The 23,129-nt window shown below is 35.7% G+C and overlaps 1 protein-coding gene across 4 annotated transcripts; it reads right to left on the reverse strand.

Annotated features, from left to right (window-relative positions):
• Positions 1–12,169: 12,169 nt before the first annotated feature.
• On the reverse strand, positions 12,170–22,900 carry LOC115960667 (ACT domain-containing protein ACR3). Of its 4 annotated transcripts, XM_031079625.1 has the most exons (9): positions 22,596–22,900; positions 20,673–20,926; positions 20,335–20,511; positions 20,062–20,107; positions 19,399–19,513; positions 19,000–19,067; positions 17,979–18,596; positions 17,199–17,303; positions 12,170–12,655 (listed from the first exon to the last, which is right to left on the reverse strand). In XM_031079625.1, exons 3-9 carry the CDS (start codon positions 20,403–20,405, stop codon positions 12,335–12,337), a joined length of 1,344 nt encoding a protein of 447 aa, XP_030935485.1. In that variant the 5' UTR covers positions 20,406–20,511; positions 20,673–20,926; positions 22,596–22,900; the 3' UTR covers positions 12,170–12,334. The 4 variants fall into 4 exon arrangements, with proteins under 4 accessions (XP_030935485.1, XP_030935484.1, XP_030935486.1 ...); XM_031079624.1 differs by lacking the exon at positions 20,673–20,926 and having other exon boundaries at positions 22,596–22,899; XM_031079626.1 differs by lacking the exons at positions 20,673–20,926; positions 22,596–22,900 and having other exon boundaries at positions 19,399–19,505; positions 20,335–20,381.
• Between the last annotated feature and the right edge of the window lie 229 nt (positions 22,901–23,129).

Genomic DNA, 23,129 nt, shown 5'->3' on the forward strand with positions numbered 1-23,129 from the left:
TATTAGTGCTTGTGGGGTGTGAGGGAAAAGGGACAAGGTTTAAGTTTTTCAGAGGGAGTTTCACACACATATACATTTAGGGTATGCTTGTTTATTGAAATGTGGTGGATGGAAAAATTTGGAGAGAAAATGAGAAGAAAAACTTTTTTGATTGTGTTTGGTGGATTTGGATCCTCTCCATTCCAAAGAGAAATGGAGAGTGTCCAGTTAAGGGCTAAGATTTAACTAAAATCAATCTATGTCCTGAGATATGCCACATCATTTAAAAGACATTAACCTAACATTTTAAGGAGACTAACGGAGCCAAGGAAAACAAACGCGTTCTTTCATTTGACTCTTTGGGGCTCTCTCATCTTATCTCAGTTTCTTTCTCACTCTCAATAAAGCCCAGCGATGGCTGACTTCTCCTTGCACGCACAGCACCGCGACTGATAGTTCTTATGACTGGAATCACCCTGAAGATTTGATATCAGCTTTCTAAACCCCACCCAAAAAAAATCGTAGTTCAAATTTTAATATCTGATATATGGTTTTGCTCTTTCTTTTCTTGTTTTCTTTGTCAGAGAGCATCCTTTTCTTTCATTCATAGCACTAAAGATTATACATTTCTTTGATTGAAAAATTTTCCTTTCCTTGCTTTAGATCTGTGGTAGCTGTAGTAGGTGTATGAGTCTCTCATCTCAATGTCTCTCTTTTTTCCCTTGGGTCTCATTTTCTTTCACTTTTGATCAGTTTGATAACTGTGTTTTCTTGTTGGGTGTAAAGCTTGATAATTTTGGGGTTTATGGGTATGAACGGCATGCCTGTGATTGAATAAGTGACCTGCTTACAGTTGGAGTGTGATGGGTCTCTAGGTTTTGGCATTAACTAAGAGTAAGTTCCACTTTAGTTGATTGAAACAATCATAAAATCTTCTTTTCCAAGTTCTATATTTATATTATTATAATAATAATAATATGTTGATTAAACTGTATATAAAACTCAATCATCAAGCCAATCAGAAGTGAAACAAAAAAGAGATCCAAGGGGTTCGGTAAGCAAAAAAAAAAAAATTAAAGAAAAAAAAAACAGAGAGAGACTCATATAAATGAAAGAAGGGGATAATCTTGGCAAAGACAACAAGAAAAGAAAAAGGAAAAAAAAACATAAATTTGATATCAAAATTTCCTTTAGAAACAGAGGTGGAAATTTCCTTTAGAAATAGAGGTGGATGGCTGAAATACAGTTGACTGGAGAAGCTTGACGAATGACCATCTCTGGGTTTGATGGGAGGGAGAGAGAAACGGAGAGGGATAGAGAGTTAGAGAACAAAACCTGTTGAAACTAACGTTAGCTTAGCCTTTTACTTAGTTAAGTCTCTTGTTAGTCTTTTAAATGACGTGGCATATTTTAGGTCATGGATTTATTTTTAATCAATCTCAGCCCTTAACTGGACACTCTCCATTTTTAATGAAATGGAGAGGATCCGGATCCATGTTTGGTTGGGTGGGGAGGAAGGAAAATAAATGGTGGGGCCTATGTGTTTTCTCCCTTGATTCACCAAAAAGTTTTCTCCCTAAAATGGAGAGAAAACTAAAAGGAGAAAATGGAGCTGCTTAATGGACAAAAATGCCCATGTCTAGTTCATTTTTTTTTTTCTTTCCTGGACGTTGCTTTTTCGTTTTTTTTCATTTTTTTCGATTTCCTAGGCTGTGGGTGGGCACGTTGCCTCTTTTTTTTTTTTTTTTACTAGACATATACATACATATATATATAATTTTTTTTGGGGGACATGATTTTTATTTTTTAATAAATTAGGTGATTGCTTTTTTTATTTTTATTTTGGTTGTTTGTCACTTTTTTGTATTAATTGGCCATCATTTTTTAACAATGGTGTATGAGTAAATTTATACAAACTCACTTTTTCCATTCCTCAAATTTTTCATTCCAACCAAATAAAAAGGAGAGAAATTAAAATCTTTTCTATCCTTCCACTTTTCCATTTTCCCACAATTTTCTATTCTCCCACTTTTTCACCCCTTCAACCAAACGGACCTTTAGATTAGGTTAGAGTAGAAATTCTATCTTGTATTAAAAAAAAAGAAAAAAAAGAAAAGAAAAGAAAAGAAGGGGCTCTACTAGGGTAGGGAGTATTATCTTCAACTTTCAACATTTATTAGGAGGAAAGCTCTAGAATTCGTATTCATTTTTTTCTTTAATATTTTCCTATTTTGGTTTAATTGGTATTCTCAAATAGTAGTGAGTTTTGTACCAAGAGAAAAAAAAAAAAAAAATAGTGGAAACTAATTTGGATTTGCCTTTTCCACTTAACTAGTTGGTAACCTATGTGCATTCAATGCACGGAAAAGCTTAATATAATATGATTTTTATGGTTCTTTTATTATTTAAATATAAAATTTAATAATTATGATTGTTATTAATAAATATTTATTATGATTTAGTTTGTATATGAAATTATATATTTTAATATTAGATATTTATTATGATTGTGTGTACCAAGATTTATATAATCTACTATTAGTTAGAGGAATTATTAAGTTCATTTCTTATATTTTCTATAAAAAAAAATTATTTCTTTTATATATATAATTTAAAATTAAAAAAAAAAACATAATTAGTATCTAAATTCTAATGTCCAAACATAATTAAGTTCATTTCTAATATCTAAATTCTAATATACAATTTAAACAAAAACAAAAGTTCATTTTTTTTTTTTTTTATATCCAAATTCTAATGATAAGAGGTGACCTTCTCTAAATTCATAAACTCCGGCCCAAGGGTTTTGATACAACGTTTAAGATTCTTTATGAGCCATTTATAACTTTTAAGAGAGTTTGCAATCATGTAATTGATAAGTTGTCTATTTAACATCATCAAGCCGACAACTCAGCAAAATAGGGAAATAAATAATAAGGTTTTCACGAGTTTCATCCTATACTTTTGAATTAAAACAATATATAAAACATTCTTTTAAGAAATCTTGTTGAAGTTAATAAATATTAATCGATTACATGACATGTATAAAATAGCAATTACAATATTTAAAAAAAGCATAAGCTATGCGCTATATAATCTACGCATTCTTCTACAAAATCTCTAGCAAGTTCCACAAGTCAAGTTCCGATCTAAAATTATGGACACTAGCGGGAAACAGGTTTTCCACTTCAAAAGTAAAATAATAAAAGATGAACTTCGTGATGAATATGTGACATCTTGCGCAAATGATTCATAGTTGTCCTATATGGAAACCCATTTAGGTGACACCACCAAGCTACTCTTAGATTTCCTACCCGGATATAAAGTAGTTTCCTATATGGTGGATCTACTTGAGGATGCAGCTTGGTTTCCTGCAACCAGAAAGAGCTTGAAAAATGCGGAGCTGTCGAATATATATATATATATATATATATATTTTTTTTTTTTTTTCCTTACCATGTACATGTCTTATTATTGATTCCCTTCATCTTTATTATGAATTTAACAAATTAAATTTAAGTTTATTCGCCAAATATAGTGTTTAAAAGATTAATTGATTCAATTAGAAATACTGGTTCAAAATTGAAACTCATAAAATTATGAAGATGCTATTTGTAAAAAATCAGAGAAATTACTCTTTTCGATCTTAAACTATACTTTATTTTACAATGTACTTCTTGAACTATTAAAACGTATGATCGATCCCTTAAATTAGAAACATTGTAGCACTTAACCTCTTATGGTATGTTTTGCTATTAAGTACAATGAGATTTAGTATTAAAAAACCAATTTATCCCTTTATCATTTTTTGAAGAAATGACTAAATTAGTTTTTCAATATTTAATTCCATAATACTTAACACCAAAATAAATATCACGAGGACATTGAAATAGAGTTATAATTTTGGGAGTCAATCGTGCATCTCGATAATTCAAGAGGTTAAATATAATCTGTATAATTTTCCCTGAACGAGTATCTATGCACGGTGATATAATACGTGCATTATGCATAAAAGCATAATATTTAGTGACTTAATGCTTCAGTAATTGTTCACAGTCACGTCCTATCATAGCCAATTCCAAAGAAAACAAATTCCCATCAAATTACTCTTTAGACAAAGTAAACAAGGCAACCTTATCCCATGTCAAATTGGGATTAGGATCCGGTGGGTGCAATTCACCATTTTCGCTCACAAATTTTTTTCACTTTTTACTTCTTTAAACTTTTTTCTTAATTTTTTGAATCAATGATTAAGATTGAAAGTTATTTTTTTTATAACTATCAATCTCAACTATTTAAAAAAATTGCATTAGTTGCAATAACATTAATATTACACCTAATCTTAATCAATCAAATTGTTCTATCAAAATGCATGAGTGGTGGGGGAGCCAGATTGTACTAGATATTTGGTGAGTGCCGTATCAATCTGTATCTTTTGGCTCTCAATCTCATTATATTTTGTTTCTTTTTAGCTTTAGTCCTCTACCATCTTCTGTCTTATCTGTCTGATCTTCTTCCACAAAGGGTAGAAAAGCCCATTAAAACCAAAAATTACTTTCTTATCTAAATTTCTGGTGTATAGTGTCCTGTTTTTGGTCTGGATTCATTCTCTTTGATCCACGAGAAGTGCATGATTGATGTTATGAAAGAAAGTATATATAAATCTTGTGAAATTTCAGTTACACAATAATTGTATAGCTTATGTACCTAGGTGTCTATGATCCATTAGGCCCTGCAACTTGAATAACTTGTCGGTTACTTTCCCAGATTCTCTTGACGTGCAAATGTTGTTTGCTTGCTAAGTGACAATATATATATATATATTTTTGAGAGAGAAGTGACAATAAATTAGTGCTAATTGTTCTTGTGGCCCCTATTGCCTGTCATCAATTTAGATAATATACTGTTTCTAAGAAAAAAAAAGATAATATAATGTGTGCTCTCAAGGGATATTACCCTTTTTTCTCTTGTGAAAATAAGTTTGTTTTTTGTTTTTGTTTTTGTGTTTTTTTTTTATAAACCCTTTTGAAAATAAGTACAAATGCAATCCAATTTTAAATATTTGCTGAAATTTTCAATTTTTTTTTTATAAAATATTTCTTAAAATAGTTTGAAAACGAAGCTTTTTTTGTTGATTTGATGTGCCACGTAATCAACGTAGGGTATTTTTTGACCAAAAGAGGACGAGTATGACTGCAGCTGATACATTGACAACGTGATGTTATATCTTAACTGACTTTTGCGCAATGGGAAAACGTTTTGTATAATATAGATGCATTTTATAAAATTAATACCAGAAAAAATAAGTTGGAAAGAAATTATATAAAAAAAAACAAAGTTGTAATACCAGAAAAAATAAAATTAATTAAATGAGGTAGATTAGTAAATGTTATATTACTTTATGGTTTTTTTTTTTGGGGTGAAAAGGAAACTTCATTAAAACAGAGAAGTACGGGGGAAGGGAGAGCTCAGAGAGCAATCTGTTATGAAGGATACAAATTGCACATCTACAGTGTGAATAGATTGTATTTTATTGACTTCTTTCATGGAGTTCAATCATTGGAGCTTTGAAGGAGCCAAGAAGTTACATGGCATGAGACTGTTAGTGTATATTATGTTAATGGGCTTTAGGCCCAGTTAGGTTACTTGTATAGTACACTTTACTTGTACCGCATACATATGCCTCCTATATAAAGGCTCTGATGTATATTCTTTTATTCAAGAAATACAATACAATCATTCTGTATTTCTAACATGGTATCAGAGCCACTGCTCTGACCTTTTCTTAGCAGTTTTGTCTTCATTAGTGTGGCTTTCTTTTTAACAACGCTTCCGCCATCAAACTGCCGCCGCAGCCTCTCACCGTTGAACCTCCGACGTCATCCAGCCGTCGTCCTTGGGTTCCGAACCTGCAGCCGCCGTCGTTAAGGAGTTTCACACTGCACAGACCACTGCTCTTTGCATTGCCGCTGCAATTATTGCTCCGATTACGTTTTTGAAGGTACCACTGAGATCGTCCAGCGCCGATCTACACATTCGTGGAAGCCTCGTCACCATCGGAGACGGCACGCGCCCCCACGCGCCGCTCAAAGTTGCTGTTCCGCCGATCACGCGCCACACGCGCCACCATGCGCCACAGCTTCTTTTCACGCGCCGTCACGCGCCTCACGTGCATCAACAGCCTCGCTGACGTCATTGCTGACGTCAGCCCTAACAGCTTGCTGGCGTCACTACTTGCGTCATCCGCTGACGTCACCTTCTGAATCTGGATTTGACCGTTGACTTTCAGGTTGACTGTTGACTTTTACTGGCCGTTGACCGTTGACTTTTCCAGGGTTGACTTTTTGAGTCCAGGTCCTCCTTATCCAGTTTTTTGCATAGATTTCATTTTTGCTGTCTATTTTTGCAAATTGTGTCTCTAAATGGATAAAAAGGATATTTTTGTTCCTCGCCCCATCAATACTGTATTAAAGGGGAATAAAAATTACTTATCTTGGTCTCAAGCTATGCACAGTTTTCTTAAGGGTCGCATGCTCTGGCATTATTGTACTGGTGCAATCACTATTCCTGTCAAGGGAGTAAGTGAAGAAGATACTGTTTTTCTTGGTCGCATGATTGAATGGGATAGTCATAACCACATGATCCTCACATGGATTCGGAACACTTCCATTCCCTCTATTTCCAATCTGTTGGGCAGCTTTGATGATGCAAAATCTGCATGGGATATGTTGGCCAAAAGGTACTCCACTACTCATGGATCCATGAAATATCAATTAGTGGTTGAATTGCATCAACTTAGGCAAGAACCAGGGCAATCCATCAATGACTATTATGATCAGCTTCGCTGCATTTGGGACCAAATTGACCTTTCTGATCCAACTTGGGCATGCTCAAAGGATGCTCAGCAATATGCTTCCATCAGAGATGAATTTCGCCTCTATGAATTCCTGATGTCACTTCACAAGGACTTTGAGCCCATTCGAGGTCAGCTTCTAAATCGCAGTCCTGCTCCCTCTCTTGATACTGCTGTGAATGAGTTAGTTAGAGAAGAAACTCGTCTTGCAACCCTTCAAGCCCAGAATAAGCTCAATGTTTTGGCTATTACTCCATCTACTCCACTCATAGAGCAGCCTCAGCAATCAGGTAATTCCTCTGGCTCTAACAATCGTCGCAAGCAAACCAACAAAAAGGTCTGCAACTATTGCAAGCGTTCTGGCCACACCATTGAGACTTGTTACCGTCGCAACAAATCTACTGCTGCTGTTGCTAATACTGAGCCTACTCCGCCAATGGCTTCCACTTCAGCTGAGTTCCAGTCTTCTGGATCCACTATCAACCTCTCCCCCACTGAACTACAGGAGATCATAGCTCAGGCTGTTCGTATGGCTGGTAATGCATCTCTTTCCACTGCCCTATCTGTTCTACCCGGTAAGTCTCAAACTTGGCTTTTTGATTCTGCCTGCTGCAATCACATGACACCTCACTCGTCCTTATTCTTCAAACTTGACCCTGCACCACATCCTCTAAATATTCATATAGCTGATGGTTCCACCATGCATGGAAATAGTTTAGATTTTGTTTCAACCTCTAACCTTTCTGTTCCTGGAGTCTTCCATGTACCTGACCTATCCTATAATTTGTGCCCTGTGGGACAATTAGCTGAACTAGGTTATCGCCTTATTTTTGACTATTCTGGGTGTATTGTGCAGGATCCAAGGACGGGGCAGGAGCTTGGGACCGGTCCTAGAGTTGGGCGTATGTTTCCCGTGGACAATCTTCATCTTCCACCTGTTGCTCCTGTTTCTGTTGCTGCTGCAGTTTCTTCCCTACCTTCTCTTGCACTTTGGCATTCTCGTCTTGGTCATGCACCATCTTCTCGGGTACAACAGTTAGCGTCTAGGGGTCTGTTGGGTTCTGTGTCTAAAGACAATTTTGATTGTACTTCATGTCAGTTAGGAAAACAGCCAGCTTTGCCTTTTAATAACAGTGAATCCATTTCTAATAGTATTTTTGAGTTAATTCATTCTGATGTTTGGGGACCTTCTCCTGTTGCTAGTATTGGTGGATCTCGATATTTTGTTGTTTTTATTAATGATTATTCTCGTTATAGTTGGATTTTTCCTATGAAATCTCGTTTTGGAATTTTACCAATATATAGCAATTTTGCAAAAATGGTTGAAACACAATTCTCCAAACGTATCAAAATTTTTCGATCTGACAATGCTCTTGAATATACTCAATATGCGTTTCAAGCTCTGTTACATTCCTATGGCACTGTACATCATCTAACTTGTCCAGGTACCTCTCAACAAAATGGTCGAGCCGAAAGAAAACTTCGTCATATTCTTGACATTGTTCGTGCTCTTCTTCTTTCTGCCAAATTTCCTGCCCCATTTTGGGGTGAAGCTGCTCTTCATGCTGTTCATGCAATTAATCGCATTCCAAGTGCTGTCATCCATAATCAAACTCCGTATGAGTGTCTTTTTGGGTCACCCCCTGACTATCATCACCTTTGCTCATTTGGATCTGCTTGTTTTGTTCTTCTTCAGCCTCATGAGCACAACAAACTTGAGCCTCGATCTAGACTTTGTTGTTTCCTTGGTTATGGCGAAACTCAAAAGGGGTATAAGCGTTATGATCCTGTCTCTCATCGTCTTCGTGTTTCTCGTAATGTTGTCTTTTGGGAACACCGATTGTTTGTTGAACTCTCTCACTTTCGTTCCTCCTTGACTAACTCCTCTGTTTTAGAAATCTTTCCAGATGAATCTCTTGTTCCTTCTACAAATACTTTTGATCCTTCTTTGGACTTCTCTCCAGATATTTTTGATGCTTCTCCTAGACAGGTTGAAGATGAACAGGTTGATGACGAGCTACCCCACCTTGAGCCTGGGTCCCCTGCTCCTGCTCTGCCTGAAGATCCTCCACAAGACATTCCACCTCGCCACTCAACCCGAGTAAGGTCCATTCCTCCACATTTACTTGACTATCATTGTTACACTGCCCTTGCTACACTTCACGAGCCTCAAACCTATTGTGAGGCCTCTACTGACCCTTTATGGCAAATTGCAATGAAAGAGGAACTTGATGCATTAACCAAAAACCATACTTGGGATCTGGTTACTCTTCCTCCTGAACAGTCTGTGGTTGGTTGTAAGTGGATCTATAAGATCAAGACTCGCTCTGATGGATCCGTTGAGCGCTACAAGGCTCGTCTTGTTGCCAAAGGTTTTACACAAGAGTATGAGATTGATTATGAAGAGACTTTTGCTCCAGTTGCTCGTATCTCATCTGTTCGTGCTCTCTTAGCTGTTGCTGCTGCTAGTAAATGGGATCTTTTTCAGATGGATGTTAAAAATGCCTTCCTTAATGGGGATCTGAGTGAAGAAGTCTATATGCAACCTCCTCCTGGTCTCTCTGTTGAATCAAACAAGGTTTGTCATCTTCGACGTGCGCTTTATGGTCTTAAACAAGCCCCTCGAGCTTGGTTTGCCAAGTTCAGCTCCACTATCTTTCGCTTGGGTTACACTGCCAGTCCGTATGATTCTGCATTATTTCTTCGTCGTACTGATAAAGGCACTATTTTGCTTCTTCTATATGTGGATGATATGATCATAACTGGTGATGACCTCAGTGGCATTCAAGAACTCAAGGATTTTCTCAGTCAGCAGTTTGAGATGAAAGATCTTGGACATCTCAGCTATTTCTTGGGTCTTGAAATTACTCATTCCACAAATGGTCTTTATATTACTCAAGCTAAGTATGCTTCTGACCTGTTGTCTCAAGCTGGACTTACTGACAGCAAGACTGTTCACACTCCAGTTGAACTTAATGCGCATCTGACACCCTCGGGGGGAAAACCATTGTCTAATCCTTCTCTTTACAGACGATTGGTTGGCAGCTTAGTTTATCTCACAGTTACTCGTCCAGACATCTCCTATGCTGTTCATCAGGTGAGCCAGTATTTGTCTGCTCCACGATCAACTCACTATGCTGCTGTTTTGCGCATTCTTCGATACCTGAAGGGTACCCTTTTTCATGGCCTTTTCTACTCAGCTCAGTCTCCTCTTGTACTCCGTGCATTCTCTGATGCTGATTGGGCAGGAGATCCTACTGATCGCAGGTCCACTACAGGTTATTGCTTTCTCCTTGGTTCTTCTTTGATTTCTTGGCGAAGTAAGAAACAAACTTTTGTGGCCCGCTCTAGTACTGAAGCAGAATATCGTGCCCTTGCTGATACCACATCTGAGCTCCTTTGGCTACGATGGCTTCTTAAGGATTTGGGTGTGTCCACCTCCTCTGCTACTCCCCTTTATTGTGACAACCAGAGTGCCATTCATATTGCTCACAATGATGTCTCTCATGAACGGACTAAACACATCGAGATTGATTGTCACTTTATCCGTTATCATCTTGTCCATGGTGCTCTTAAGCTCTTCTCCGTCTCCTCCAAAGATTAACTTGCAGATATCTTCACCAAGTCACTTCCTAAGAGATGCACTCGTGATTTAGTTGACAACCTCAAGTTGGTCTCACATCCACCTTGAGTTTGAGGGGGGCTGTTAGTGTATATTATGTTAATGGGCTTTAGGCCCAGTTAGGTTACTTATATAGTACACTTTACTTGTACCGCACACATATGCCTCCTATATAAAGGCTCTGATGTATATTCTTTTATTCAAGAAATACAATACAATCATTCTGTATTTCTTTTGGGGTGAAAAGGAAACTTCATTAAAACAGAGAAGTACGGGGGAAGGGAGAGCTCAGAGAGCAATCTGTTATGAAGGATACAAATTGCACATCTACAGTGTGAATAGATTGTATTTTATTGACTTCTTTCATGGAGTTCAATCATTGGAGCTTTGAAGGAGCCAAGAAGTTACATGGTATGAGACAAAAGGAGCTCCATCAAAATAGATTTGGACTTGGAATGGGTATTTTTGTATATGCCTAGCCTTGAGTAAGCTTCGGTCATGGAGGCAGAGTAGTAAGCATAGAGAGAGGGATATATCAGAGATACAGAGAGAGTTAGAGTGAGATAGAAAAACTTTGATTTTTTAAATTAATTCCACGTGGCAGCTTATGTGAAAATCTATGTAGCATAAAATCAATATTTTAATTTTATCGTTAGTCACGTTAACATTTCCATCCAGCACTTAAGAGCAAGAACCATTTTGACACTACCAAAAAGTAAGGACTAAATTAAGACATTTGAAAGGTCAAAGATCAAATTGACATTTAGTATAAAGTTTAGGGACCAAAAATGTAGTTTACCCTAAATAAAACTAAGGTAAGTTAGCACTCAGCACAGGATTCTTATTCTTCAAACTTTGCATAGGAGATTAGTCTTTTGATTTTTTTTTTTTTTTTTATTGATTATGAATTGATTATTATTATTTTTTAATATATAATACATATTGACTATTTTTTTGAATTAATTTTGTTTCTAATCTTGTTTTTTAACCTCGTCCCTCCCTCCCGAACTGAAATCCTTACTCCATGCATTGAACCTATCAGTAACAAAACTTTGTCGCGATTGAAAAAGACCAGAACAAGAAATCATGATAAAAGACATTCGTTTACAGGGAAACAAAAAAGAAGTGCCTCTTTTTCTTTTTGACAAAAAAGGCGTGTGTTTGCATCTAAATTATAGGAGAGCTTTAATAATTAATTATACTTTCTTTTTCCTAGTTCTTTTGTTTAGGAATGTAAAAGGCACTGTTTTCTCAATGTAGCATCCCCACATGCATTGTTGTTGTGTCTCAACTCTCTTCCCAAAAAAAAAGAAAAGAAAAGAAAAGAAAGAAATTATGTTGTGTAACCGTGCACAACTAAACCAAAGTTCTCTCATGGTTGCTTATGCGTGAAGATATCAATATTTATCAAAAGTTGAATCTATTTTTTTGATCAGCTAAGCACACGTACAGCTGGATCACAAGTCCAATTTTAGCACTCATCACATGTCTATTGACTGTTTAAAATGATTTCGACCGCAAAAATTGTACGAGGAATAATTTTGATCACAAGGAACCATTTTTTCTCTTCTTTCTTGCGGCATCTTGTATTCTTGTTTTCCACATATGTCTCCTTTCCAAGTTATTCATATTCTTAATCTAATCACGAAGCCGATGGATTAAGCAAAGCTCTATATTCTCATAATTCGATAGTTGGGAGAGTGGGATTTTTGAAACAAATATAAAAGAAAAGGAAAGAAGCAAATATCCAAACAACATAACTTGCAAGCATTCATGTTTATTGCAATTATACAAGGCCTGCTCACGATGATAACAAAGTCAACTAGCTTCATTATTCTATACAGGTCAAATATGCGTCTGTTAAAGCCATATGGACATAACTTTCAAGCTAAGAATTTCTCCAACAAGTTTCCAAAAAAGAAGCTTGTTTTGGCCCATCCATTGGCCTCGGGTGCCTTTGCACTTGTTGGGATCTTCTTCACATTAAGCTTGATTGTGTCCTTTATTTCTTTGCGAAGTGCTTCAATAGTCTTCGCATCCACTGTGTTCCCAGAAGCATCTCTAACATAGAAAACATTATATGCTTGCTCCCCAACTGTTGACACACCCGCTCTGCTGACTGTCAACCCATTCTCTCGCAAAACCCTTGTTACTTCAGAAAGTAAGCCTACTCTATCCTTTGCACAGAGTTCTAGGCTTAGACCCTGAGTGATCCATTGTTAAAACCATATCATTATTAAATTTAGCTAACAAGAGAGAGTGTGTTCAATGAAGTTCATAACAAAAAAATTATTTGGATACACGATCATAATGTGATTGGTCCATTGCGAAATTCATTATTATTCTTAGGAAAGTTGTTCTCATGTTGCATGTAATTTCAATTTGTTTGGAGGTTTTGTAGTTTCACTAGGTAACTTATTTGAGTTTCTTGGTGTGGAAGAAAAGTTTATTCCTTGTCATAGAAGTACTATTGTGTTAGGTTCTACACTTGTACAGTTTTGTAAGCAAACACGAGAACACAAACTTGTCTAGATATAGCTCATGGAGTCTCTAAGATTAACTAGACAATGCTTGAGAAGTTGGTATTTAGTGCGCAAGAACATGAGATAAGTTGATTCAAGGATTTGGATTTTAACAAATTCGACCAATTGAAACTTAAGTTTGACCGATCGAAAATCGTAGATCAAGTTAGTTTGCAAATTTCAGGCCCAAGCCCATCTTCTAGTCTACTAGGGTTTCAAGCCACTTATTCTACACTATAAAAGAGACTATAGGATCTAAAAAAACAAAGAGAGAGAGAGAGAGAGATAGAGGTGCCTCTTTTGCCTCATAATTTGTATCTAGGGTTTCTGTACCCAAAACTTTCTCATATATTCTACCGGTGATATTCTTTGTAGAAAGATTCAAATCTTCAATAGGATATTGAAGTGCATGAATTGAAAAGTTCACATTGCAGCAGTTCATTGTAAAGGAAATTTGTAGGATTCAGAGCTTAGTTTGGTAGCTGAAGTTAGATTTACTACAAATAGGGTTATTTTGGACTGGAAATCTCCATCTTTTAGTGAAACTATTACCTCAGGATTGATTAGGTCAAGTTTCCCTAGGTTTTTCTTGTGAAACTAGTTTGGTTTCATTGGTTTCTTGGGTCATCATATCATGTTTTATTTAATTTTCTGCACTTGCATGATATTGGTTCTTGTTCGTTTAACCTAAGATTTTCATAATAGATCTACTTAACAATTTAGGCTTAAAACTAGTTAATTATTGTTTTTGACAAGGGTCTTAAACCTAACAAGTGGTGTAAAGATTGACTAGTTTAAAACTTTAAAATGTGACTAATTTTTTTCCTATGACACATAAAGATGAAGAAGGATGATAATGATTCGCAGGTTGTTGAACAACTGTAGTAGAAGCAAGTAAAAAAGACGGAACTTTAACAAGAAGGGATCTCAATCTAGATCACAAGCAAAGAAAAATATAGAGTAACACTATTATAATAAGAAAGACATTACAAACATTAGTGCAAAGAGTTAAAAAAAACACCTAAAGGAAAGTAAGAATGAAAGGAATATGTTAGAATTGGTACTGTGAAGATCAAGATGTTTGATGGAGTTTTGGGAATTTTTGGAGACATCAAGTATGTTCCAAATCTCTAGAAAACTTACTTTCTTTAGGTATAATTTAAGCTATGCCTAATTCAAGATGGAATCATCAAAATCGCTAAAAGTGCCTTAATGGTAATGAAGGGACAAAAGTAGATAAGCTATACAGAGTAGTTGGGAATACAGTTGTAGGTGGAGTTGTAATCACCATTTCCTGTAGAATGCAGTAAAGATGATGCAAAATTATGGCATATGATTCTTAAGACATATTGGGGAGTCTAGTATGTTACGATTGCACAAACAAATTTGGTAAAGCGAATAAAGACTTGCAAGTTGAATTTTTGAAGTATTGTGCGTACGAGAAGCATTGAATCAGTTTTAAGTGTGTTCTTGATTACGCCCATATAGGAGTTTGGGGTCAATTTCAATTTCTTATGATAGTGCTCAGTAATTTGTCACTTTCATTGATGACTACTCTAGGAAGGTATGAGATTATTTTATAAATTACAGGTATGAAGTTTTGGTGTATTTAAAAAATGGAAAAACAAGTTGAAAACCATATTGGTAGAAAAATTAAATAATTTAGAACAAATAATGACCTAAATATAAAAAATAAAAAAAATAAAAAAAAATTCTTGGAATTCTATGAAAAAAATGTATTACTTGTTACTTCACAGTCTAAGGAACTCTAAAGCAAAACAGAGTTATAGAGACAATGCATAGAACTTTGATAGAAAGGGCTAGATGCATGAGATTTAATGCAGGTTTTACTAAAGTATTTTGGGAAAAGGTAGTTAACATGGCAAGATTCATTATCAACAGATCACCATCATTGCCCATTGATGATTGTAACGCCAACCATCAGCATTTGCACTACTTGGACTTCATCGGCATTTGCAGTTCGTTATAGCCCCTAGGGGCACTTGTGGCAGCAAGCGAGGAGTTTTATTCATGTAGCTTGATTCAATTCAAGTCAAGGTGGAGATTTGTTGATGTGGCATGTGGCTTGAATTATGCCACACGAAACCACAGACCTTGAAAGTGGGCAAGCTGTTTTTGCCAAATTAGTTGGCTTTTGTCACTCATTTATATTTTCTCTAGTCATTGTTTTAAGGAGATAGGAAGCTGCAACATATAAATCTCTCGGTGCAAGGGTTTCAAGTTGTTGCAGCAGCCAAGGTTTTTTCTTGCAGTGTGCTTTTGCGAGAGAGATCCTAGGGTGCATTTGGGGCTTGGGTTTCTTGAGGAAGTTTTGTGCCTTTATTATAATCCCCCTATTTTATTAGTGAAAATTTTCTCGTCGTCACCACCTGTGAATGTAGGTATCTTGCCTAACCACATATATTGTTATATTCTTTCTGTGTTTGCTTGTTGATTTATTTTTGTCATTACTTTTATTTGTTTGAATTCTAAGTGTGCTATTGCACAAGTTTATGTTTGTAATGTTTGTGGGAGTTTGTGAGGTTGTAACACCAACCATGTTAAATTTTGTGTAAAATGGTGCTTGCTATTTTATTGTTAATGGTGTTTTTTTAAAACACTATGTAAGTTAGCCATCCATATTAGAGCATAATTTTCCACTTCAGTGTACTTTCTTTGTTGAGTAACCGTGATGACTTTGAACTAAAAGCAGAAGCACTACATCTGGATTTGGTACTTTTTCTTCAGTATATTGCTTCAACAGAACCAAACAGTTGGTTGTTACAGCTGCAAGATGCACTATTCTGTCAAAAAATCAGAAGCAGGAGCCTTTCTGCGCTATGATAACTGTTACGTCCAGCCCATGAAAGAAGTAGTTTATAGATTTCTTAGTAGGTTTTAGAATCCTACATTGGTTATAAGTAGAATATGGAGGTGCTTAGTCCTATTGAGAGTGTTAGTCTCACATTGATAAGAAAAAAGGAGTGGGGAGTTGTGATAGTCCCAACAAATAGAGTGGTAGTGTAGCTTTCATTGTTTGTGTGAGAGTTGCAAGAAAAATGTTTAGCTAGTGAGAGAGTTGGAAACTATGTTTTGTCTAGTCTGTCAGTGTGTGAGCTAGTGAGAGAGTTGGAAACTATGTTTTGTCTAGTCTATCAGTGTGTGAGAACACTTTTGGGTGTATTGGGGATTTTGTTTAGTTTATGTTTGTGAGGTTTGAGAGTTTGTGAGGTGTAGTTGTAATCAATAATATGTTTGAGAGAAATTTTGAGTTTGTAGTTGTAATTCATATTATTGATAGTGGATTTTTGTTGGCAAAAATTAAGAAAAAAAAAAAGGAAGAAACAAAAAACTGAGCAAAAACATATGGTAGTCTGGCATCATAGACTAAAGTTCCACTGTTACAAAAACCAGCATCTTGCCCAAAGATCTTGCATATTTCTTTAAAAGTTCATATTAATCTTGTCATCCTTATATTCTTCCTGAAAGAATCTCTTTCTGGACTTCATGTTTCAGATAGCTTTCGGATAAAAAAGGTTGATCTAGAGTTTCATGTTTTTATGCAGCTTAGTCTTTTTTCACTTGTAATTTCCAGAGATAAAACATTGAGATTACTTTCAGGAATTTACTTGATAACATCTTTTAAAGATTTAAGTCAAACAGTTTTTCTGTCTTTTGGTGTGATTCATTGAAAACACATGTATCAGCATGGATTTAGCATTTATAATCAATCTTGTGTTAGTGTCTCTATTTACTAGGAAATGATTTCTATAAAAACAAATGAAGGCATAGGTGCTGGAAATGATTGAAAAACTTATGATGGTTTTTAATATGCCATCTTGATTATGATTCTTTTTATTGATAGTAGATAATTTTTATGAGCTATAAATTATAATGGGCATAATGGTCTCTACTCCATTTTTGTAACTGATATGGCCATTAAGCAAAACAGCTTGATTGCTCTAAATAGATGAAATCATATTGACCATAGGTCTAGATAGCTCTGAACTGAGACCATATTCTCATATCTGTCATGTGGCATTTAACTAGATCAAGACAAGTGAATAACAATGACAATTAGAAAAATGAATATGCATGATTATTGAACTAAACACAAATGATACTGTTTTTTAGTGGAAACTGCAGAATGATAAAAAAAATCTACTATGTTAATCAGAATATGACAGCTATTGAGCACAAAAATTTTGTCAGATATTTCACTCACCTCGCATACTCTTCTTTGAATTGCAGCTTCAAGACATTTGATGACTCTTTCCTGCTCTCCTTCAGTATCCAGTGTGCACCCATCCATGTGACGAATAAAATACTCCTACAAGGATATGCACATTAGTCCAGCTAATCTAATTAAATTTGTATAGGGGCATGGAAATGCCTTTGTAAATATAACCCTTTTCATTGTCTTCTTTTATAAAGAGGAAACCCAACTATATAGATTGAGTACAAAAGAGAACGGAGTTACTTCAAAATTCTGGACTGAACACAGAGTGATGATGAAGTATGCAGAGAAGCGACTTGTTGGGACCTTTTATGGACTTACCCACAAACAGAAGACAAGACGAACTATAGTGCCATAAAAGGAAGAAAATGGGCTCCTTTCAAAAAGCTTGTCATATTGGGTGGCTTATTTTTTTGTAGTTCAGTTAGATCATCTGCATTGGTTAAGGTACATTGATTATTCATTCTAAAGAGTTCATTGTTCATATGTGAAAAACACTGGCGAAGAATGGTACTTAGGTATTAATTTTACTGAATGTGGCACATAGTTCCAATTATGGGCATCTGCACTAAGCATGCAGATATATATGTTTCTCATTTAATAGAAGGCAACTTGAATCCACTTATGGTATAAAGTATTATTAATTATATGCAGAATATAAATTTAAAAATAAAATGGAAAACAGAATCTCTTTAATTGGAGTCTGCTTGGAAATAAAGTAGAGAATAAACTTATTAAGTTGTTCGTCAGAAATCATTGTTAATGTACCTGTGATGCGTAGGGGCCATCTGATGAAATGGTGGCATGGAAAACAACATATTGCATGTCTGTTAGTGTGCACACAATGTCAAACATCAGTTTTGCACGATCTTTGCACTGGACACTGATGACTGAGTACCCTTTTTCCTCACAACGCTCAACTGTAATCTTTGGTTTGAAGGAAGGAGGATAGTCAACCTCAGTTGTCACTCCACCTCCTTCATAATCCCTATCAGCAAAAAACATCTGATGGAGTCTTCTATCAACATGGGTGAACCCCATGGAGAAACTTGTGCGGCCTACTTTCTTGTCATCCTCACACCCCCGTAAGATGTTCTTGAGTTGCTCCTCCATAACAGATAATCTGGTTGGGTCATCCACGGCAAGATTTGTGGAATTATCATTGAGATAAAGAACACATGCTATCCGGCTATTGTGTGTCCATACTTCAGCTGTAGCCACATTAAATTGGAGGTTGGCAAGGACAGCAGAGATCTCAGATAAAAGACCTGGGCGGTCCCTTCCAATGAGCTCAATGGCTGTGTGATCACCAACTGAGTGCACCCCAACCTTTTTGCCTGGCCAAGTCTTCACACTCTCCATGTTGTAGCCATTTGGTCCTAAAGCCTAATGTAGGAAAAATAGTTGAAGAAATTGCTATCAACGAGTCCCATGAAGATTATATTTTTGCTTGTATGCATGGTGTCACCAGAATTTCCATTTTCTTCAGTTCATTCGGCTCCAAGAAGAGGGAAGATCATTCCCTCCTCGAAGGAAATATTATCAATAGACTTTCTATCCTAGTGAAATGATTTATATCCCTTAAGTGTTGTGCTTTGCAATGACTGGAATAGAGTGAACACTCAATGGAAACCCAGAAGTAGCCCTTTCCATCAAGCACATGACAATTTCATAGAGTTTAATTTGATGACTGCCAATAAACCACACAGCTAAGTGGTTTAATTGGATACCCCCCTCTAACTTTTAAGTAAAGCATGAAAGCAGATATGAGAGAAGGAAAAGGGAGTACCTTCTCTATGTAGTCGATGGTTTTGTTATCTGTTATCTTGTTTCCTTGTTGATCCGTGACATGAAATACTGTCCATTGAAAAGAGTTTCAACATGTCACATAATTATTCAAAGTGCATGTGTTTGCAGGCGTGTGTGTGTGAGAGAGAGGGAGAAGTAAACAGAGTGCCTTTCTAAGAACTCATCTTATAATCAATATGTATGAAAAAATTTCGCATCAGATTCATCTAGCCCAAACTGGCAACACATGGTGTTTTTTCCCCATTTCTTTGTGTCTGGCCAATCCACAGTTTAGGCATAGACAGTAACTAGTGTGCTCACAATTTAAATCAAGGAGGCATAGACCTAGCAACAAAACTGGAATGCCAATTGATGAAAATCAATCCAAAGATATACATACCATCCATGAACCATCCACCATCAGAGGAGATGTAAGCCTTGGTAATAATGAGGTCAAGATCTGTCAGGATTTGCACAACTTCCAACAGAATTCCTGGTTTGTTAACACTGTCAACCTACAATCATTTTCCATGTCCTTGATGGTAATTCTGATAAGAAGGGAATTGGGGAAATAATTGAAAACAAGAGAATCTAGCAATATGATAATGTGCGGATGCCATATGCAGTCCATAAGGTAAATTAAGCAAAAGGGGTCTTTTGGCGTCGGTTAATTGAGGTTCTTGAAATTTGGAGTCCTTTTTCTAAAAAAATAAATAATTTCACTTTTGTTCAAATTTGCCTCTCTAGATTTCAGCTGTAATTAGGAAGTCAATTTTTCTAGAGCAATTTTTACACAGGAAAGACATAGGCAACTTGTTGCAACATAGGTGGGTTAAGCGTGATCTGCTTATTATGTGAAGCAATTGTGTTTCTCTGGTTCACAAATTTTAAACTCACAAGAGAGGAATTTAAAAGTAACTTCAATAGGGAACTTCATCTCCTCATATTATTTCTACTTGAAAAAGAGAAACTGTAACTAAAAATGTTAAAAGCCTTTGTTTCAGGCAGTGGCTGATCTTGGAGGTCAGAATGAAGCATAATTCTTAAATGTATCAAAATTTACCTTGATTAGAGTACAGTCAGGATAACTAATGTTGTCTACAGACACCCTGAAAACAGAAAAAAAGAGTTACCATACTTCATGAAAACAACACAATATGGCAGTATAAACTATTTTTAAGGAATTCATAAAAATCAGAAAATAAAATGAGCATTACCCTTAGTTTATATCATTATGACCATGTTGTTAAGGTGATTAGACCATTGAGATTATTTAACAAGATACATTTGAGAACTATGCTTACTAGAGAATAGAGATATAGGAGAGAAAGAAAACCTTGGAGGATTAATTCTGGTGCTGAAGTTCTCATACTCAGGATCAAAGTATGGCCAGCAAACTTTTGCCATTTCGTTCAAACCTTTGGCAAATCAAGTTGATGTCTTTCAAGAGGGAATTGGCACTCGCTAGTTTGCTGTTAAGATTCACCAATGTTCAAGAGTACTGATTCTCCACCTGTTATATTCATTACTTTTGTAAGTGAAGCAGGCATGCCATATATTTAATTCAGTATACAGCTAACATTGTAGAAATAAACAAATGAAGGAGATTTGTAAACAAGTCCATCACGTCATGCCTAATTTCTTGATCTTTCTAATTTTGGAGATATGCTAAACCTTTTCCAGTATTGGTCCTTTCATCTTTGTCTCTCTATCTCATTATTGTCCTTCACGGCTCCACTAGCAAGCACTAGGTCCAACAGCCATATCAGCACGGAAACAATAGGTGGTAACTTTTTCTAGGCTTAGAATTTAAGTTCCATGGTAAGATCTTGACTTCCAAGGTAAATTCTGGGTCTGGGTCTACTCTCATGATAGCAATGATTCCTTTATGGATCGAAAATACATCTTCCCTCTCACAATATGCGAGCCTTACAATCAAACAAAACCCGCTTGTAATGATGCATTTGTCCCATGTATGATAACAATTAACAAGTTTGTCATATCTAGTTGTAACTTCCCAAGTCAAGACTCAAAATTGCTAGTAAAGTTGTGCTGTGACATAGACCCAAATAATGTTGGAAGCTAATCTAAAACAAACACTTCCCATATTTTTGAAAACTCAAACCACATTTTCTACAAAATGACAGAGATATTAATCTAGATTAAGACCAGATTTGGCAAAAAAATGTACACTTCCCAAATATTAGCATATTGTTTCATCATGTAGGGTTAGAGAGAGAGAGAGAGAGATTAGCAAACAAAAAGTTGGAGAGTTTAGTGTCGTGTGGGTGTGAGGCAACAAAGCCGTATAAAAACTTAAAACTGAAGAGACCGAAAGGTTCCATGTGTGAAGTGACATAAAGCTATTGCTATATAGCCTATTGATTCCAACTTCGATGAACAAAATTCTCAAATGGGCCAAAACTCACGATTCATCATTCATGACCATCGGCCACTCCTTATGGTGATTGGACTTCTTGGACCCATCAAGCATCTAACTGTCGTTTTAGGGAAGGTCCACCTATTGCTATAATTGTTGGACTACATCAGTCTCTAGACTTTATTTATTTTTTTAAAATAAAAATGAAATTGATTCTTCAATAAAAAGTTCACGAAATTTTCACCCTATTGGTTGAGAAAATTCTTCTAGATTTGTCTTCAACTTTCACTATTTCTCTTATCAAATAAAGACCCCTTTGGAATAACTCATTTTCTGATTATATCACCTGGCTGTGTCTATGTATAATTTTAAAATTTTTATTTTTGTTCAGTACCGTTATAATTTTCAAGACATGAGAATAAAGGGAAAAGGTATTCCAAATAGACACATTTTGTCACAACAACTTATTTGAATGTGAACCAGTTATTGAAGTGTTTTATGAAATTAGAAGTTTTGTGCATTATTAAGGAGGACTAGTATTTTTTTTTTAGCGACAAGAAAATATATGTCTGTAGCACAGTAATGGGAATGCAGACAAACGTGTCCAGTTGTTGCATCATCACTCTCTGCCGAAACAGAAACAGAGGGCAAAGGCAACCTTAAGTTTGGAACTTTGCTGCGTAATTGAGTAAAAGTATTTTATTATTTTCCACTCCAGTTTCAAGAAACTATTAAAATAAACAGAGACAATATTCAATTATCATAGCTCTAATAAGCTGAAACTACAACTTTATATGGAATTTTTTTTTTTCAAATTTGTAGAGAAATTAAAGTTACTCACTGATATCATAAAAAAAAAAAAATCACTTGTTCAAGGAAAGTAAATGACAAAAACTGAACCCCAGATGAGACCTGTAAATTTACAGCATAGGTGAAAACAAATTATGAGAAATTAATTTCTTTCAGAATAGTATATATACACAGAAATAGAGAGAGAGAGTACTGAGCAGAAGTAGTTATATACATGGAACCCAGAGAGAATAAAATCCTCGAATTTCTCGAGAAGTGCTTTACATGCAGAATTGAACTCCAGAACTAGCCAGACACGTTGAAAATTCATACATACATATATATTTAAAAAAAATAATAATAAAACAAGTGTCATAGAAAAGTCCGGATTCAGAGAAACTAGAGAGTAAGGAAAGAAAAGCGTTTACCTTGGAAGTTGCTTGAAAGTTTTTACATCCTCAGAGAGAGCAAAGAGATAGGAGAGAAAGACAGTCACAGAGAAACAGAGAGAGTAATTAAGAGAGAATGGTTTTTAAAGCAAATCTGAACTCATCATCTCTTTATGGCCTCTGCTTTGCTTTCGACGTTGGAATACCACTCTCTCCCACTGCCACTCCCACTCCCACGCACACACTACAAAGAAAGTAATGCTCTCTCTCTCTCTCTCTGAGAGCTGAAGCAAACGCAAAGGGTCTAAAGAAAGAAGGAAATGGAATCGTACACTTGGGCATGGCGTGGCTGAGGTCTTTAAATAATTACCCATCATTTATTTTATTAGAAAAATAATATATATATATATATATATATATATACACACACATATATATGTATATAGATTTGGTTTATATATTTTCAGAATTCAGACAGATATGACGCGGCGACCAAACTCTTCCCTCTGTTTACATAACAACGTTGCTTATAGCCCCCACTGTCCTTTCAGCGCGTGTAGCACGCTCTATTTT

The sequence above is a fragment of the Quercus lobata genome, chromosome 9 (genome assembly GCF_001633185.2).
Source record: "Quercus lobata isolate SW786 chromosome 9, ValleyOak3.0 Primary Assembly, whole genome shotgun sequence".
Classification (NCBI taxonomy): Eukaryota; Viridiplantae; Streptophyta; class Magnoliopsida; order Fagales; family Fagaceae; genus Quercus; species Quercus lobata.

Coding starts and splice junctions, on each gene's coding strand:
- LOC115960667 (XM_031079625.1), bottom strand. CDS start 20,405: ATGGCAAAAGTTTGCTGGCCATACTTTGATCCTGAGTATGAGAACTTC. Junction 20,108..20,334: donor ACCAGAATTAATCCTCCAAG/GTTTTCTTTCTC, acceptor TTCTGTTTTCAG/GGTGTCTGTAGACAACATTA. Junction 18,597..18,999: donor CCATCGACTACATAGAGAAG/GTACTCCCTTTT, acceptor TTCCTACATTAG/GCTTTAGGACCAAATGGCTA.